The sequence below is a fragment of the Salmo salar genome, chromosome ssa17 (assembly GCF_905237065.1).
Source record: "Salmo salar chromosome ssa17, Ssal_v3.1, whole genome shotgun sequence".
In the NCBI taxonomy this organism is placed as follows: domain Eukaryota; kingdom Metazoa; phylum Chordata; class Actinopteri; order Salmoniformes; family Salmonidae; genus Salmo; species Salmo salar.
This window is the reverse complement of record NC_059458.1, coordinates 60021871-60043694: the sequence shown is the minus strand read 5'-3', so window position 1 is coordinate 60043694 and position 21824 is coordinate 60021871. Positions and strand designations below refer to the sequence as shown.

General features: G+C 42.6%; 1 protein-coding gene across 31 annotated transcripts in view; it reads right to left on the bottom strand.

Annotated features, from left to right (window-relative positions):
• Positions 1-21824, bottom strand: part of LOC106576215 (CUGBP Elav-like family member 2) — a 262716-nt gene that overhangs the window by 61463 nt on the left and 179429 nt on the right. For 30 of the 31 annotated variants that reach the window (XM_045699848.1, XM_045699846.1, XM_045699852.1 and 27 more), the window contains one exon: positions 5243-5439. In XM_045699848.1, coding sequence (XP_045555804.1) covers positions 5243-5439 — 197 coding nt within the window. Of the gene's footprint in view, positions 1-4954; positions 5184-5242; positions 5440-21824 lie in introns of those variants that run through there. The other variant, XM_045699853.1, reaches the window with a different exon arrangement.

Sequence of the window (21824 nt, the reverse complement as noted above, 5' to 3'; positions counted from 1 at the left end):
TACTAACCTGTCACACACTGAAGACCTATAGGTTCACCACTGTACTAACCTGTCACACACTGAAGGCCTATATGTTCACCACTGTACTAACCTGTCACACACTGAAGACCTATAGGTTCACCACTGTACTAACCTGTCACACACTGAAGACCTATAGGTTCACCACTGTACTAACCTGTCACACACTGGAGACCTATAGGTTCACCACTGTACTAACCTGTCACACACTGAAGACCTATAGGTTCACCACTGTACTAACCTGTCACACACTGGAGACCTATAGGTTCACCACTATACTAACCTGTCACAAACTGAAGACCTATAGGTTCACCACTGTAGTAACCTGTCACACACTGAAGGCCTATATGTTCACCACTGTACTAACCTGTCACACACTGAAGACCTATAGGTTCACCACTGTACTAACCTGTCACACACTGAAGACCTTTAGGTTCACCACTGTACTAACCTGTCACACACTGAAGACCTATAGGTTCACCACTGTATTAACCTGTCACACACTGAAGGCCTACAGGTTCACCACTGTACTAACCTGTCACACACTGAAGACCTATAGGTTCACCACTGTACTAACCTGTCACACACTGAAGACCTATAGGTTCACCACTGTACTAACCTGTCACACACTGAAGACCTATAGGTTCACCACTGCAGAAACATGTATATTATAGATATAAAGACTGTTAACATACTGTCTTAATGTTTCCAGAAAGGAGTGTATATATTTGGGCTGGTGAAGCAGTTTTATGTGCTGACTGGAGTTGTTTTTACTCCGCTGGTCTCGGGAAAAAATGACGAGTCCTCACTGTCGGAGACAGATTCAAGACCGAGTACAAATGTATCTGACACCAAGACAAGACCGAGACACTGAATATCTGGTCTGGAGAGCAGTCTGGAGTACTACAACACGGAAGGTACTGTGAATAGCCTCTCTCTCCCTCTCAACATTTATATGAAGGCCAACAAGGCATAGAATACACCACACACGCTACACTAGACATACACACACAGGCATGCACAAAACACACAGAGGAGAAAGAAAATATACACACATACACACATGCAGGCATGCACAAAACACACAGAGTAGAAAGAATATATATATATATATATATATATATATATATATACACACACATGCGCATAATGCAGGGAGGGGGAGTAGAGAGCAGCCAGTGAGAGGAATAGAGATTAGTAGAGAGACGGTGTTCATAAATGCTTTATATCTACTGAAGGAGCCTTTTGACTGCACAAAAAACCTGTGCCCTTCTCACACTGTCAATAACAACATCCACAACCACAGGTCCACACCATCACAGTAGACAGAGGGGGGGGTAGAGAGAGGGGAGAGGAAAAATAAAAGGGATGAGAGAAGAGGGGGTGAAGAGGCACGGATGGAAGGAGAGGGGTAAGAGAAGAGAGGACTGGCATGGAGGAAGGGAGGGAGGGAGGGAGGGTGAAAAAGAGTGGAACGATTTCGTCAGATTGCAGATTGAGTGCAGCAAACGAGGAACAGAATGTTAGCATGGTTTATTAACAGGGAGGGGATAGAGGGGATAGAGGAGACAGAGCAATAGAGATGGAGAGAGAACTGAACAGCACTAATCTGGTTGTGCAGAGCTAGATGGAGGAGCTGAATGTGAGGGAGGGGGGTTAGAGGGCACTCTACACCAGGTCCCTGCACTCTTCACTGGGGCCCCAGCACCCAGGAAGACCCCCCCCCCCTCACCCCCAGCCTCTGACCTACATTAATTAACTCTACTGCTGCAATTACTGACCACACCACCCTCTGGTTAGAGTGGCTACACGGGAGAACACTATACGCTGTGTGTGTGTGTGTGTGTGTGTGTGTGTGTGTGTGTGTGTGTGTGTGTGTGTGTGTGTGTGTGTGTGTGTGTGTGTGTGAGAAATAGATCATACTCAATAAAGCAGGAGAGGAGTGGATTGATAGAGGGGGAAGAGAGTGAGAGAAGGGGGTTGGGAGGTACATTCAGCCACAGTGGCCTGTGTTGAGAAGATTGGATCTTTGACTGGCAATATCTCCTCATGTCCACTGTACCTTCAGACTAGATTAGGACACACTGCACTTTACAAATCCACCACAACTAACTGTGGAGAAACGGCTCCAAATTAAATCCTCAAAAACGCTGTTCCCCGGCTAACCCCAAACACACAGTAGGCTTCCAGCACTGCACACGCCAATACACACATCTCCCCCCCGCCCATTATAAAATCCACCTGCAGTCACTCACTAATTGGACTTGGGTAGACTGCTAACACAGCGAATGTCTTGTTATGGCAATCTAATTGGCTGTGCTGCTTAAGGAAAGAATGAAATAAATCAGTGTTCTGACTCCGGCCGGCCCGGTCTCTACTGAATCCATTAGAGGAGATAATTGTGTTGGAGGCAAAGCGTTGGCCCAGCGTTACCTCAGCGTTGAGGGAGAATGAGGTTGAATTAGATTTGTAAAGGTGAATGTGTGCCATTGGAGAGCTGGATGCTCCTGGATACTACAGTGGGAAACCCCAGAGTGGATGTACATGGAGAGTGGTGATGGACAATCAGATATAGTGAAATATTATTATATTTCAGCATGTGTGTTGCTGATGTGAGGTGTCGTTATTTCAGACCCCATGTCCAGAGAATTGTGCAGTATATACAACTTTCTAATGAAGACATTACACCCATTTTGTGTGTCCTCCATGAGGACAGGCGTGATCATTAAGATTAATGACATAGTATGTCCCCTGCCAACACACACACACACACACTCACAACTGTGCTGTACACACCCGGCTAGACAACAGATGCAAACAAACCTGGGATGCAAACTGTTGTTGAGAGAGGAGCACTGTCTTTGTTTACCCCTCTGGCCCTCTCTCCTCTCCTCCCTCTCTCATCCCCCTCTCTCAGTGCTAAATCAAATTCTCTCTCGCTCTCTCCACTCATCTGTTTATTGACTCTTAACACATTAAAGCAACAGCAGCCAAACTAAACTGCCCATACTGCACTGGCCAGCGTTCACACAGACACAGCATCCATCAGATAGTCCAGGCCTGGGACCAGGCTCAACTCAGCTAGCAGCTGCCCTTCCTGCAGAACAACCATCTAAAGACGACCACTCAGATGGGAAACACTGTCTACCAACTCACTGATGTAAAATGGATTCATTGCGCCATCTTTTACATGAAAACTGTCGGAAAACATTTTCTAGAAGCATCAGTAACAGTATGTGTAAGGAGGAATGTGTGTATCTACCATTAATGAGAGAGAGAGAGAGAGAGAGAGAGAGAGAGAGAGAGAGAGAGAGAGAGAGAGAGAGAGAGAGAGAGAGAGAGAGAGAGAGAGAGAGAGAGAGAGAGAGAGAGAGAGAGAGAGAGAGAGAGAGAGAGAGAGAGAGAGAGAGAGAGAGAGAGAGAATAAAATAAAATAAAATAAAACAAAACTCAACTTCACAAATCCAAATTACTGTAGTAATAGTCAAGAGAGAGCCGCTGACCCGGCCTCTGGATTGCCAGGGGTGACGGAGCACACTCACTCAACCGTCTAACTGAGACCACTCTGAAAATATGGTCATTAATTTAAGCTAAACAGACCGGGGGGAAAGGGGCACATTTTCCTTGACACCAATGAAATGAGAATTGGCTCCAGTGCAACTGTGGAGCCGAGAGGGGCCATTGCGGCTCCACTGTGTGTGAGGGCTCGGACAAGGCCATGTCGCGCTAGAGAGTTCTTATGCAACGACGAGAAAACAACAGCGCCTAAAGCCTGGGAATATACAAGCCTAGACAGAGCTCTATCAAACACTCAATTTCCTGTTCAATCCAATCCTCCATTTTACAGGCCAGACAAAGAGAGAGAGCGAGAGATTGTTGAGTGTTTACAGTCTCAAGGAAGAGAGGAGAGGCTGTTTTCCCTACTTAAAGTAAAGTGTCTATGAGTGACACTCTCCCACACTTTGACTCATCAACCAGAGAAATCAGGACGACTCAAGGGCTTAGCGACAGAGAAAGACAATGGAGGAAGAGAGGAGAGGTTGACGAGAGCAACATATTGGCCTCATCTCCTACGGAAAAACAAAGAGGAAGTGAAGTCATCCAGAGGTCAGGGACACAGACAGAAGAGGAGCTGTGGAGAGATGGATAGGGAGAAAGGGAGAGCGAGAGATACACACAAGCATGAACACACTCAGACTCACACAGCACATGACAGTGAGTTTAGGCCGAATGATTTGATTTAGGTATGTCCCTGTCTCCCCTTGGCAGACTGGTGAATTGCTGTGTCAAGGCTTGTGGAAGCTTGTGACTCAGAAAGAGAGAGCGGGATGGAGAGGGAGATGAGGGAAAAGAGAGAGCAAAACAGAGAGATGCTGTGGGGATGGGGAGGTGAGGGAAAGCTCTTGCTCCTTCTCTTCCATTCTTCCTTTTTATTTCTTGATTTAGTGAAGATAAATAAAATATGACATAAACAGGTGTGTGTCTGCAGTGGCCTTTACCAAAATCTCCTCTCATCCATACATCTTCCATCCGCCTACTCCCACTGTCTCCTCATGCTGCCTGTCATCACAGTGCATTCTGTTGTCTCTCTCTCTCTATCTGTGTGGTTGATGTGTGTCTGCTAATGTGGCAGCAGCATTGTCTCATTGTCGGCTCTGCAGCCTCTTTTGTTTTCTCTCCGACTTGACAAGTTCATCGGGAAAACGCAGATGAGATGAACATGTATATATTAATTGTGTATTGTGTCAAAGACACAGTTTCAGATAAATATCAGTCTGGAATTGATGGATTTTATCCATGTGTACTGTACAGTATGCCTTTGTGTTTATTCCTTACTTTTGCTCTGTAGGATTGCATAAGCTGTGAGTGATCGGCTGAGCATTCTGGCTGTTGTGTGTGTTCGGTCTGTGTGTGTATGACTGTCTCTCCGCCATACCTTTGCTCTGTGGAGGGTTCTGGCTGCGGTCTGTGTTCGGTCTGTGTGTGTATGACTGTCTCTCCGCCATACCTTTGCTCTGTGGAGGGTTCTGGCTGCGGTCTGTGTTCGGTCTGTGTGTGTATGACTGTCTCTCCGCCATACCTTTGCTCTGTGGAGGGTTCTGGCTGCGGTCTGTGTTCGGTCTGTGTGTGTATGACTGTCTCTCCGCCATACCTTTGCTCTGTGGAGGGTTCTGGCTGCGGTCTGTGTTCGGTCTGTGTGTGTATGACTGTCTCTCCGCCATACCTTTGCTCTGTGGAGGGTTCTGGCTGCGGTCTCGGAGGATGTTGATCTGATAGACGGCCCCGTAGGGCTCAAACAGCTCCTTCAGCTCCTTCTCTGACCAGGAGCGAGGGATCTGGCCCACGAACATCTTGATGGCGTCTGGGTCGGGCTGGTCCGAATGCTCCAGCGCCCCGTTCATCTTCCCGGCCGTGCCGTTACTGAAAAGAGACAACAGGGGGAGCCAGATTACATAACAGATCACAGAAGCTACACCTGACGTGGACGACGTGAAAGTACACAGTGTTGACATTCTAAGGAAGATGGGAAGGAGAGGTCCACTGGGGTAGCAGCTAGCTCAAGGATGGGTTCACTGTGTAACCTGTAACGTTCCGTTTATGTTTCGCTAAAAAATAAATCTAGAATAATCTCCGCACCTTCAAAGTACATCTTGGAGAACATAAATCCAAATTAGACGTCAAGATATCACCTCAGCGGTCGCGAGACACTTTATAGGACAAAATCCGTGTATTAATAAATTGCGTTGCGTCGGGATGGAAGATTCAGCCATCACGTGGAGGAGGTGACATTACTCCAAAGAGAAGCCATGTGGATATATACATTCAATTACCCATCTCCACACGGTTTAAACAAAGAACTAGATTCCACCTCCTTCCTATAAGCCACGTTTAGACTGTTACACACTGTCCATATCAGATTTTGCACATCGTTTATGAGGTTGGCCCCACATATTTCTGAACGGCTGTGCCTGATGTCCATTGTGGTGGGCTATCACATGAATTGATGTGACGCATTTAGGTGAGCGGACACCTGCGGCGATTGATTGGTGAGTTGTTCTTCGTGCCCTCTCCCATCCCTTATAATTCTGTATCTCTTTGTGACTAATATGTATACAAGTAGACCAGAGGGGCCCTGATTGGCAGATGAGGGACAACCCTGATTAGAAGCACCTGCTGCTCATCTTTTGATCTTTACAAATGCTGTTTTGGATGAAAGAACATTTTACCTACACAATGTAGAAGGCTGTAAAGCTGAAATGTCTGTGTACGCTATCCCTGATGCAGTAAAACATTTAAAACCTTGAATAATGAAGTAAGCTTTATGCAACATATATTTTAGTGCGAACCCATTATACCCCTTTGTTCAACTCAAATTGATAAACAGCACAATCCCTAGGAAGGGGAGATCCGTACATACATTTTTTTAATCCACATAACATGATTTCAAGAAAACAGATTCCCTCTGAGCATGTAGATAAAAGGGGACAGCAACACCAGGGAATGTGTGGGTCTGTTTTTTGGATTTGCTATCCTTGTGGGGGCCAGAAGTCCTCACAAGGAATATTAAAACAAGGACAATTTGGACAAGTGGGGACAAGAGGGTCCCCACAATGAAAAAGGGTTAGGTTTAGGGTTAAAATATGGGTTAGAATTAGAATTAGGGGTTAAGGTTAGGGAAAATAGGATTCTGAATGGGAATCAATTGTTTGATCCCCACAAGGATAGTAAAACAAATGTGTGTGTGTGTGTGTGTGTGTGTGTGTGTGTGTGTGTGTGTGTGTGTGTGTGTGTGTGTGTGTGTGTGTGTGTGGTGATGAGCAGAGGGAATGCATGGTGTTAATGCAGGTCTGGCTCACTCTGTAGAAGGGATTTAGTCTGCTGAGTGCTGAGGGCCTGGACTGCATTACAAAACACTACATGACATGGTACCATAACACACACATACCATACACTTACATAAGTTCACGTTTTTAAGTCTCTCTAACCTTTCATTTTTCTGCTTCTTTCTCTCTGCTCAATTAGTCAATGTTGTCACGAATCACATTCAATTGGCCTTGTGTGTATCAAATAAAAACTTGAACCTGGTAAGCTTTTTAAAAAGAGAAAATCAACACTGCAATACCTCAGAAGATAAATGGTGTATGCGACTGCGCAAACACACACACACACACACACACACACACACACACACACACACACACACACACACACACACACACACACACACACACACACACACACACACACACACACACACACACACGACTCCCTGAGGGAACAATCTGGGATCACAATGGCTTGTTTTTACATCTTAACGATTTCTCTAAAAACGTCCGCCAGCCTCGAGCAATCAGCACAGTTGCCATTGATCCCAGGGCCAGCTGCATGAATAGGGCTAGAATGTACCAGCACACACACAGTCTCAGTCTCCACTTCAGCCTGCGGTACCACGGAACCAGAGTAAAAACCCAAACTAAACAAGCTGAAGTCAATGTGCTGCTTTATCGCTCTACTTTCACTTTTGTTATTCTCCACAGGAGAAAGGAGAGAGCATTATCTTGAGAGGCAGAAACAAAACAAGCCCAAATCCCTTGCTTGGCTTGCTGACAGCCGTAATACCACTCTATAAAGCTCAGGGAGAGAAGGAGGAAAAGAGGGAATCAAAAAAGAGAAGAAGAGAGAAGGAAGGAGGAGGGGAATAAAAAGAGAGAACGAGGGATGAAGGGAGGGAGAACATACAGACCTTTGAACACGGCCCATCCATCTCTTGCAGAAAGAGCTCAGGCGTTCGGCAGAAACGCCCAATTCTTTAAAGGACTTAAAGGACATGTCAAATAAATGACCAAGCCGGGAGAACGAGGGAACGAGCAAACGAGTGCTAACGGTCCCCACGGCAATCACTCCACTGTAAGCTGGACGATAAATCCCAGCCACAGCGCCGAGGGGACCGGGAAGAAGTTACGGCCCCAATGAACACCAAGCGTTACGCCAACGTTCACACTCATAAAGCAGAGCATTGCTTGAACGTTAGACATTTAAAAACGGGAGATGAACGGCTTCCCTGGCACACAGCACAGCCATGACACCTGCAGTATATCCATCCCTCGACACCCCAGGCTGGAAGCACAACAACAACCCACTAACACACTCTGTGTAAAAGGCTTGTTAGTGTGTGTGTGTGTGAGAGAGTGTGAGAGAGAGAGAGACAATTCCTCATTGTGTGGTTGTTTGAGGCCTGGGAGAGAGAATTAGTCTATAGGGATAAGCCACAATGCCCTTTTGAACCATTCACCCTGCCCATCACTGCCAACATGCCCCATCACACAGCCATGCACAGTCATACAGCTCTATGAATGCTCATAAAGCTTCATGATCTGTTATAAAACGCATACTGCGTGACCGTGTACAGTTGAAGTCAGAAGTTTAGATACACCTTATCCAAATACATTTAAACTCAGTTGTTCACAATTCCTGAAATTTAATCCTAGTAAAAATTCCTAATCTTAGGTCAGTTAGGATCACCACTTTATTTTAATAATGTGAAATGTCAGATTAATAGTAGAGAATGATTTATTTCCGCTTTTATATCTTTTATCACATTCCCAGGGTGTCAGAAGTTTACACATATTCAATTAGTATTTAGTAGCATTGCCTTTAAACTGTTTAACTTGGGTCAAACGTTTCAGATAGCCTTCCACAAGTTACCCACAATAAGTTGGGTGAATTTAGGCCCATTCCTCCTGACAGAGCTGGTGTAACTGAGTCAAGTTTGTAGGCCTCCTTGTCGTACACACTTTTTCAGTTCTGCCCACAAATTTTCTATAGGATGAAGGTCAGGGCTTTGTGATGGCCACTCCAATACCTTGGCTTTGTTGTCCTTAAGCCATTTTGGACAACTTTGGAAGTATGCTTGGGGTCATCGTCCATTTGGAAGACTCATTTGCGACCAAGCTTTAACTTCCTGACTGATGTCTTGAAATGTTACTTCAATATATCCACTTAATTTTTCTGCCTCATAATGCCATCTATTTTGTGAAGTGCACCAGTCCCTCCTGCAGCAAAGCACCCCCACAACATGATGCTGCCACCCCCGTGCTTCACGGTTGGGATGGTGTTCTTCGGCTTGCAAGCCTCCCCCTTTTTCCTCCAAACATAACGATGGTCAATATGGCCAAACAATTCTATTTTTGTTTCATCAGACCAGAGGACATTTCTCCAAAAAGTACGATCTTTGTCCCCATGTGCAGTTGCAAAACGTAGTCTGGCTTTTTTATGGCGGTTTTGGAGCAGTGGCTTCTTCTTTGCTGTCGATATAGGACTCGTTTTACTGTGGATGTAGATACTTTCGTACCCGTTTCCTCCAGCATCTTCACAAGGTCCTTTCTGTTCTGGGATTGACTTGCACTTTTCGCACCAAAGTACGTTCATCTCTAGGAGACAGAACGCGTCTCCTTCCTGAGCGGTATGACGGCTGCGTGGTCCCATGGTGATTATACCTGCATACTATTGTTTGTACAGATGAACGTGGTACCTTCAGGCATTTGGAAATTGCTCCCAAGGATGAACCAGACTTGTGGAGGTCAACTATTTTTTTATTTTCTTAGGTCTTGGCTGATTTCTTTTGATTTTCCCATGATGTCAAGCAAAGAGGCACTGAGTTTGAAGGTAGGCCTTGAAATACATCCACAGGTACACCTCCAATTGGCTCAAATGATGTCAATTAGCCTATCAGAAGCTTCTAAAGCAATGACATCATTTTCTGGAATTTTCCAAGCTGTTTAAAGGCACAGTCATCTTAGTGTATGTAAACTTCTGACCCACTGGAATTGTGATACAGTGAATTTTAAGTGAAATGATCTGTCTGTAAACAATTGTTGGAAAAATGACTTGTGTCATGCACAAAGTAGATGTCCTAACCGACTTGCCAAAACTATAGTTTGTTAACAAGAAATTTGTGGAGTGGTTGAAAAACGAGTTTTAATGACTCCAACCTAAGTGTATGTAAACTTCCGACATCAACCTTAGGTCTTTGGTCTCTGTTGGCTGGTGATGGATGTGAGAAAGTGACTTTGTTCAGGATAAAGGAATTAGCTTCTCTCCCCTTCACCTCTGCAGCCCTGCAGCCCTTCACCCCTGCAGCCCTGGCTGACAAGGTGTTATTGCTGTCAGTGTGTGAGTGAACCTGAAACAGCAGGAGTGTGTCCCGGGGCACAGATTAAGTCATTGAGTGGATCAACTCCTGCCATAGCCTCTCCCTCTCTCCCCCCTTCCCTCCCTCTCTCCTTTCTCTTCCCTCCCTCCCCCCTCTCAATTTGAGCCAATTGTCTGCCTTAATGGCTTAACTATTGCTTCCATCACTCCAGTCTCCTTTGCAGCACAGGGACGTGACTGAGGGGTGATCTACAGTCTTAGCCAAGGCCTGTGTGTGTGTGCGAGTGTGCATGTGTGTTTGTGTGTGCGTGTGTGTGAATTCCTTGGCAGGGAACATTAGGAGACTTTCCCCCTCTCCATAAAGTAGAGCAGCTGAGTGATCCGGTGTGTGTGTGTGTGTGCGCCTCCGTCTCAACTGCACTATGGGTTTAAACACAATAGAGAAAGTTCAACTTTCCCAGCAGTAGCAGACAGTGGCAGGAAGATAGCTGAGCTGGCTCTGAACCAGTGAAGCATCGATAAGAGAGACTCTAACATGAATGCTATTCACACCTCAGATCTGCACCATTAGGGATATAGATCAGTATGTTATTGGCTGCAGGTAGCATATACAAAGCTAACATACTATGGCCACCGATAACCTTACACAACTATATTATATACAGAGAGAGGAGTTTCTGACCTGACTGGGAAAAACCTAGGCTCTAGTTCCTAGGTATTCCTAGTGAATCCTGTACACAGTAGGAGGGTCTCAGTCACATCAATGCAGGGAGGAGTGTGGCAGACGCCCATGGGAGAGATAGAAACAGGCAGAGAGAGAAAAGAGACAGAGTGAGAGATGGATGCAGGTGAGTGGGGCTAGCAGTAAGCACAGCTTTGAGCACAGCATGGCCTCTCGTATTCGCTGACACACACACCCCCCACTGTGGTTTGGGATGGATGAGTTTTGGGGAAAGTTCCTCTGGTACACCCTGCTGTTCTATTCCCTCCGTTTTCATTTCCACTTGAACACACACGTACACACAGACCGACACACACACCCACCCACATCAATCAAACATCTCTCCAACACATGCAGCTCCATTCCTCTGCGGGACATCAATGGAGTTGTCCCATGGCCCCTCTGACGCTAGTCATCGGAACATGCTTGGAGGTGGTGTAACCGTCCCACATGGGGAACTAATCTGGTAGACAACAAGAAGGAGAAACATCAGTTCCCCTCTAGGGGCTGTGGACCAAAGTCAGCTCAGACCAAATGCTGACGACTACAACGATTACTGCTACAGCTATAAAACTCCTACTGCTACTGCTACAGCTATAAAACTCCTACTGCTACTACTACAGCTATAACACTCCTACTGCTACTACTACAGCTATAAAACTCCTACTGCTACAGCTATAACACTCCTACTGCTACAGCTATAAAACATCTCCTCCTACTACTACAGCTACAAAACTCCTCCTACTACTACAGCTATAAAACTCCTACTGCTACAGCTATAACACTCCTACTACTACAGCTATAAAACATCTCCTCCTACTACTACAGCTATAAAACATCTCGTCCTACTACTACAGCTATAAAACATCTCCTCCTACTACTACAGCTATAAAACTCATCCTCCTACTACTACAGCTATAAAACATCTCCTCCTACTACTACAGCTATAAAACTCATCCTCCTACTACTACAGCTATAAAACTCCTACTACTACAGCTATAAAACATCTCCTCCTACTACTACAGCTATAAAACATCTCCTCCTAGTACTACAGCTATAAAACTCATCCTGCTACTACTACAGCTATAAAACATCTCCTCCTACTACTACAGCTATAAAACTCCTCCTGCTACTACTACAGCTATAAAACATCTCCTCCTACTACTACAGCTATAAAACATCTCCTCCTACTACTACAGCTACAAAACTCCTCCTCCTACTACTACAGCTATAAAACATATCCTCCTACTACTACAGCTATAAAACATCTCCTCCTACTACTACAGCTATAAAACTCCTACTACTACAGCTATAAAACATCTCCTCCTACCTACTACAGCTATAAAACATCTCCTCCTACTACTACAGCTATAAAACATCTCCTCCTACTACTACAGCTATAAAACTCATCCTCCTACTACTACAGCTATAAAACATCTCCTCCTACTACTACAGCTATAAAACTCCTCCTGCTACTACTACAGCTATAAAACTCCTACTACTACAGCTATAAAACATCTCCTCCTACTACTACAGCTATAAAACATCTCCTCCTATTACTACAGCTACAAAACTCCTCCTCCTACTACTACAGCTATAAAACATATCCTCCTACTACTACAGCTATAAAACATCTCCTCCTACTACTACAGCTATAAAACTCCTACTACTACAGCTATAAAACATCTCCTCCTACTACTACAGCTATAAAACATCTCCTCCTACTACTACAGCTATAAAACATCTCCTCCTACTACTACAGCTATAAAACATCTCCTCCTACTACTACAGCTATAAAACTCATCCTCCTACTACTATAGCTATAAAACATCTCCTCCTACTACTACAGCTACAAAACTCCTCCTCCTACTACTACAGCTACAAAACTCCTCCTCCTACAGCTATAAAACATATCCTCCTACTACTACAGCTATAAAACTCCTCCTGCTACTACAGCTATAAAACATCTCCTCCTACTACTACAGCTACAAAACATCTCCTCCTACTACTACAGCTACAAAACTCCTACTACTACAGCTATAAAACATCTCCTCCTACTACTACAGCTATAAAACTCCTCCTGCTACTACAGCTATAAAACATCTCCTCCTACTACTACAGCTACAAAACTACTACTACTACTACTACAGCTGTAAAACATTTCCTCCTACTACTACAGCTATAAAACATCTCCTCCTACTACTACAGCTATAAAACATCTCCTCCTACTACTACAGCTATAAAACTCCTACTACTACAGCTATAAAACATCTCCTCCTACTACTACAGCTATAAAACTCCTACTACTACAGCTATAAAACATCTCCTCCTACTACTACAGCTATAAAACTCCTACTACTACAGCTATAAAACATCTCCTCCTACTACTACAGCTATAAAACTCCTCCTCCTACTACTACAGCTATAAAACATCTCCTCCTACTACTACAGCTATAAAACTCCTACTACTACAGCTATAAAACATTTCCTCCTACTACTACAGCTATAAAACTCCTCCTCCTACTACTACAGCTATAAAACATCTCCTCCTACTACTACTACAGCTATAAAACATCTCCTCCTACTACTACAGCTATAAAACATCTCCTCCTACTACTACAGCTATAAAACATCTCCTCCTACTACTACAGCTATAAAACATCTCCTCCTACTACTACAGCTATAAAACATCTCCTCCTACTACTACAGCTATAAAACATCTCCTCCTACTACTACAGCTATAAAACATCTCATCCTACTACTACAGCTATAAAACATCTCCTCCTACTACTACAGCTATAAAACATCTCCTCCTACTACTACAGCTATAAAACATCTCCTCCTACTACTACAGCTATAAAACTCATCCTCCTACTACTACAGCTATAAAACATCTCCTCCTACTACTACAGCTATAAAACTCCTACCACTACAGCTATAAAACATCTCCTCCTACTACTACAGCTATAAACATCTCCTCCTACTACTACAGCTATAAAACTCCTCCTGCTACTACTACAGCTATAAAACATCTCCTCCTACTACTACAGCTATAAAACTCCTACTGCTACAGCTATAAAACTCCTACTACTACAGCTATACAACTCCTACTACTACAGCTATAAAACTCCTACTGCTACAGCTATAAAACTCCTACTGCTACAGCTATAAAACTCCTACTACTACAGCTATAAAACTCCTACTGCTACAGCTATAAAACTCCTACTGCTACAGCTATAAAACTCCTACTGCTACAAAATTCCTACTGCTACAAAACTCCTACTGCTACCACTACAGCAATACAACTCCTACTGCTACTACTACTACAGCAATAAAACTCCTACTGCTACTGCTATAAAACTCCTACTACTACAGCTATAAAACTCCTACTACTACAGCTATAAAACTCCTACTACTACAGCTATAAAACTCCTACTGCTACTACTACAGCTATAAAACATATCCTCCTACTACTACAGCTATAAAACTCCTCCTGCTACAGCTATAAAACTCCTACTACTACAGCTATAAAACTCCTACTGCTACTGCTACAGCTATAAAACTCCTCCTGCTACTACTACAGCTGTAAAACTCCTCCTGCTACTACTACAGCTGTAAAACATCTCCTCCTACTACTACAGCTATAAAACATCTCCTCCTACTACTACAGCTATAAAACTCCTCCTACTACTACTACAGCTATAAAACATCTCCTACTACTACTACAGCTATAAAACATCTCCTCCTACTACTACAGCTATAAAACATCTCCTCCTACTACTACAGCTATAAAACATCTCCTCCTACTACTACAGCTATAAAACATCTCCTCCTACTACTACAGCTATAAAACATCTCCTCCTACTACTACAGCTATAAAACATCTCCTCCTACTACTACAGCTATAAAACATCTCCTCCTACTACTACAGCTATAAAACATCTCATCCTACTACTACAGCTATAAAACATCTCCTCCTACTACTACAGCTATAAAACTCCTCCTGCTACTACTACAGCTATAAAACTCCTCCTGCTACTACTACAGCTATAAAACTCCTCCTGCTACTACAGCTATAAAACTACTCCTACTACTACAGCTATAAAACTCCTCCTGCTACTAGTACAGCTATAAAACTCCTCCTGCTACTACTACAGCTATAAAACTCCTCCTGCTACTACTACAGCTATAAAACATCTCCTCCTACTACTACAGCTATAAAACTCCTCCTGCTACTACTACAGCTATAAAACTCCTACTGCTACTACTACAGCTATAAAACTCCTCCTGCTACTACTACAGCTATAAAACTCCTCCTGCTACTACTACAGCTATAAAACATCTCCTCCTACTGCTACAGCTATAAAACTCCTCCTGCTACTGCTACAGCTATAAAACATCTCATCCTACTACTACAGCTATAAAACTCCTACTGCTACTACTACAGCTATAAAACTCCTACTGCTACAGCTATAAAACTCCTCCTGCTACTACAGCTATGAAACATCTCCTCCTACTACTACAGCTATAAAACTCCTACTGCTACTACTACAGCTATAAAACATATCCTCCTACTGCTACAGCTATAAAACTCCTCCTGCTACTACAGCTATAAAACATCTCCTCCTACTACTACAGCTACAAAACATCTCCTCCTACTACTACAGCTATAAAACTCCTCCTGCTACTACTACAGCTATAAAACATCTCCTCCTACTACTACAGCTATAAAACTCCTACTGCTACTACTACAGCTATAAAACGCCTACTGCTACTACTACAGCTATAAAACTCCTACTGCTACAGCTATAAAACTCCTCCTGCTACTACTACAGCTATAAAACTCCTCCTACTACTACAGCTATAAAACATCTCCTCCTACTGCTACAGCTATAAAACTCCTCCTGCTACTACTACAGCTATAAAACATCTCCTCCTACTACTACAGCTATAAAACATCTCCTCCTACTACTACAGCTATAAAACATCTCCTCCTACTACTACAGCTATAAAACTCCTCCTGCTACTACAGCTATAAAACTCCTCCTACTACTACAGCTATAAAACTCCTCCTGCTACTACTACAGCTATAAAACTCCTCCTGCTACTACTACAGCTATAAAACTCCTCCTGCTACTACTACAGCTATAAAACATCTCCTCCTACTACTACAGCTATAAAACTCCTCCTGCTACTACTACAGCTATAAAAATCCTCCTGCTACTACTACAGCTATAAAACTCCTCCTGCTACTACTACAGCTATAAAACTCCTACTGCTACTACTACAGCTATAAAACTCCTCCTGCTACTACTACAGCTATAAAACATCTCCTCCTACTGCTACAGCTATAAAACTCCTACTGCTACTACTACAGCTATAAAACATCTCCTCCTACTACTACAGCTATAAAACATCTCCTCCTACTACTACAGCTATAACACTCCTACTACTACAGATATAAAACATATCCTCCTACTACTACAGCTATAAAACATCTCCTCCTACTACTACAGCTATAAAACATCTCCTCCTACTACTACAGCTATAAAACATCTCCTCCTACTACTACAGCTATAAAACATCTCCTCCTACTACTACAGCTATAAAACATCTCCTCCTAATACTACAGCTATAAAACTCCTCCTGCTACTACTACAGCTATAAAACTCCTACTACTACTACTACAGCAATAAAACATCTCCTACTACTACTACAGCAATAAAACATCTCCTCCTACTACTACAGCTATAAAACATCTCCTCCTACTACTACAGCTATAAAACATCTCCTCCTACTACTACAGCTATAAAACTCCTACTACTACTACTACAGCTATAAAACTCATCCTACTACTACTACAGCTATAAAACATCTCCTCCTACTACTACAGCTATAAAACATCTCCTCCTACTACTACAGCTATAAAACATCTCCTCCTACTACTACAGCTATAAAACATCTCCTCCTAATACTACAGCTATAAAACTCCTCCTGCTACTACTACAGCTATAAAACTCCTACTACTACTACTACAGCAATAAAACATCTCCTACTACTACTACAGCAATAAAACATCTCCTCCTACTACTACAGCTATAAAACATCTCCTCCTACTACTACAGCTATAAAACATCTCCTCCTACTACTACAGCTATAAAACTCCTACTACTACAGCAATAAAACATCTCCTCCTACTACTACAGCTATAAAACATCTCCTCCTACTACTACAGCTATAAAACTCCTCCTCCTACTACTACAGCTATAAAACTCCTCCTACTACTACTACAGCTATAAAACTCCTCCTGCTACTACTACAGCTATAAAACATCTCCTCCTAATACTACAGCTATAAAACATATCCTCCTACTACTACAGCTATAAAACTCCTCCTGCTACTACTACAGCTATAAAACATCTCCTCCTACTACTACAGCTATAAAACATCTCCTCCTACTACTACAGCTATAAAACTCCTCCTGCTACTACTACAGCCATAAAACTCCTACTGCTACTACTACAGCTATAAAACTCCTCCTGCTACTACTACAGCTATAAAACATCTCCTCCTACTGCTACAGCTATAAAACTCCTACTGCTACTACTACAGCTATAAAACATCTCCTCCTACTACTACAGCTATAAAACATCTCCTCCTACTACTACAGCTATAACACTCCTACTACTACAGATATAAAACATATCCTCCTACTACTACAGCTATAAAACATATCCTCCTACTACTACAGCTATAAAACATATCCTCCTACTACTACAGCTATAAAACATCTCCTCCTACTACTACAGCTACAAAACTCCTCCTGCTACTACAGCTATAAAACATCTCCTCCTACTACTACAGCTACAAAACTCCTCCTGCTACTACAGCTATAAAACATCTCCTCCTACTACTACAGCTATAAAACATCTCCTCCTACTACTACAGCTATAAAACTCCTCCTGCTACTACTACAGCTATAAAACTCCTACTACTACAGCTATAAAACATCTCCTCCTACTACTACAGCTATAAAACATCTCCTCCTACTACTACAGCTATAACACTCCTCCTGCTACTACTACAGCTATAAAACTCCTCCTGCTACTACTACAGCTATAAAACTCCTCCTGCTACTACTACAGCTATAAAACTCCTCCTGCTACTACTACAGCTATAAAACTTCTACTGCTACTACTACAGCTATAAAACTCCTACTGCTACAGCTATAAAACTCCTACTACTACAGCTATAAAACTCCTACTGCTACTACTACAGCTATAAAACTCCTACTACTACAGCTATAAAACTCCTACTACTACTACTACTACAGCTATAAAACTCCTCCTGCTACTACTACAGCTATAAAACTCCTACTGCTACTACTACAGCCATAAAACTCCTCCTGCTACTACTACAGCTATAAAACTCCTCCTGCTACTACTACAGCTATAAAACTCCTACTGCTACTGCTACAGCTATAAAACATCTCATCCTACTACTACAGCTATAAAACTCCTCCTGCTACTACTACAGCTATAAAACATCTCCTCCTACTACTACAGCTATAAAACATCTCCTCCTACTACTACAGCTATAAAACATCTCCTCCTACTACTACAGCTATAAAACTCCTCCTGCTACTACAGCTATAAAACTCCTCCTACTACTACAGCTATAAAACTCCTCCTGCTACTACTACAGCTATAAAACTCCTCCTGCTACTACTACAGCTATAAAACTCCTCCTGCTACTACAGCTATAAAACTCCTCCTGCTACTACAGCTATAAAACTCCTCCTACTACTACAGCTATAAAACTCCTCCTGCTACTACTACAGCTATAAAACTCCTCCTGCTACTACTACAGCTATAAAACTCCTCCTGCTACTACTACAGCTATAAAACATCTCCTCCTACTACTACAGCTATAAAACTCCTCCTGCTACTACTACAGCTATAAAACTCCTCCTGCTACTACTACAGCTATAAAACTCCTCCTGCTACTACTACAGTTATAAAACTCCTACTGCTACTACTACAGCTATAAAACTCCTCCTGCTACTACTACAGCTATAAAACATCTCCTCCTACTGCTACAGCTATAAAACTCCTACTGCTACTACTACAGCTATAAAACATCTCCTCCTACTACTACAGCTATAAAACATCTCCTCCTACTACTACAGCTATAACACTCCTACTACTACAGATATAAAACATATCCTCCTACTACTACAGCTATAAAACATATCCTCCTACTACTACAGCTATAAAACATCTCCTCCTACTACTACAGCTACAAAACACCTCCTGCTACTACAGCTATAAAACATCTCCTCCTACTACTACAGCTACAAAACTCCTCCTGCTACTACAGCTATAAAACATCTCCTCCTACTACTACAGCTATAAAACATCTCCTCCTACTACTACAGCTATAAAACTCCTCCTGCTACTACTACAGCTATAAAACTCCTACTACTACAGCTATAAAACATCTCCTCCTACTACTACAGCTATAAAACATCTCCTCCTACTACTACAGCTATAAAACTCCTACTACTACTACTACAGCTATAAAACTCATCCTCCTACTACTACAGCTATAAAACATCTCCTCCTACTACTACAGCTATAAAACATCTCCTCCTACTACTACAGCTATAAAACATCTCCTCCTAATACTACAGCTATAAAACTCCTCCTGCTACTACTACAGCTATAAAACTCCTCCTGCTACTACTACAGCTATAAAACATCTCCTCCTACTACTACAGCTATAAAACATCTCCTCCTACTACTACAGCTATAAAACTCCTCCTGCTACTACTACAGCTATAAAACTCCTACTACTACTACTACAGCAATAAAACATCTCCTACTACTACTACAGCAATAAAACATCTCCTCCTACTACTACAGCTATAAAACATCTCCTCCTACTACTACAGCTATAAAACATCTCCTCCTACTACTACAGCTATAAAACATCTCCTCCTACTACTACAGCTATAAAACTCCTCCTCCTACTACTACAGCTATAAAACTCCTCCTACTACTACTACAGCTATAAAACTCCTCCTGCTACTACTACAGCTATAAAACATCTCCTCCTAATACTACAGCTATAAAACATATCCTCCTACTACTACAGCTATAAAACTCCTCCTGCTACTACTACAGCTATAAAACATCTCCTCCTACTACTACAGCTATAAAACATCTCCTCCTACTACTACAGCTATAAAACTCCTCCTGCTACTACTACAGCCATAAAACTCCTACTGCTACTACTACAGCTATAAAACTCCTCCTGCTACTACTACAGCTATAAAACATCTCCTCCTACTGCTACAGCTATAAAACTCCTACTGCTACTACTACAGCTATAAAACATCTCCTCCTACTACTACAGCTATAAAACATCTCCTCCTACTACTACAGCTATAACACTCCTACTACTACAGATATAAAACATCTCCTCCTACTACTACAGCTATAAAACATATCCTCCTACTACTACAGCTATAAAACATCTCCTCCTACTACTACAGCTACAAAACTCCTCCTGCTACTACAGCTATAAAACATCTCCTCCTACTACTACAGCTACAAAACTCCTCCTGCTACTACAGCTATAAAACATCTCCTCCTACTACTACAGCTATAAAACATCTCCTCCTACTACTACAGCTATAAAACTCCTCCTGCTACTACTACAGCTATAAAACTCCTACTACTACAGCTATAAAACATCTCCTCCTACTACTACAGCTATAAAACATCTCCTCCTACTACTACAGCTATAACACTCCTCCTGCTACTACTACAGCTATAAAACTCCTCCTGCTACTACTACAGCTATAAAACTCCTCCTGCTACTACTACAGCTATAAAACTCCTCCTGCTACTACTACAGCTATAAAACTTCTACTGCTACTACTACAGCTATAAAACTCCTACTGCTACAGCTATAAAACTCCTACTACTACAGCTATAAAACTCCTACTGCTACTACTACAGCTATAAAACTCCTACTACTACAGCTATAAAACTCCTACTACTACTACTACTACAGCTATAAAACTCCTACTACTACTACTACTACAGCTATAAAACTCCTACTACTACTACTACAGCTATAAAACTCCTACAGCTATATAACTCCTACTGCTACTACTGTCCAACTAGACCAAATGACTGCTCCTACTGCTACAAAGCTCTACTCATAGAAATCTAGGAGCTGTCAGAAACACTGACAACTCCTATACAGCTCATGCCGATATACCCTAGAGTAGACCACACTTATCAAGGGCCATGGAAATGCCACCTAACTCCTTTGTTGACAGGTATTAGAATGTTTGAATTAGTGTGCTTCGTTGACTCAGAAAATGTAGGCTAATAAGTAGGCCCTTAATGGACTGATCCAACAATAAAACAAGTCAATAAAGCATTGTCTATAATGGGAACAAGCTTTCAGGAGCCGCGGTTGAACAGTGAAAGATATTCTGTAGTGCATTCTGGTCTATTGAGACATTACAATGCAGTGAAGATCACCTCCCACGACTGGTGTGTACAGGAAGAAAAGACAGGCAGGAGAGAAACGCTATGGGAATGCACAGACAGAGTTCTGATTATCACGTACACTCTGTCTGTCTATCTGTCTAAGGAAGAGAAGTTGCTGAGTATGTCCTCAGTATTGCTCATCGCTGTCGCCCACACACAGCCTGTATACTTCAGACTGAACAGCCTTGAGAAATCACCAACCTGAGAAACATATTCACTCAAACAGCAGTTCCAGCCTAATAGAACTGTCATAAACCCCTTCACGGTCTCCAAGAGTACATCTCAATAGGTTTCAAACTGCTTCCTGCTTCCTAGTCTCTCTCATTACTTCCTGTCCCACTGCTCTGAATGATTTGTATATGAAT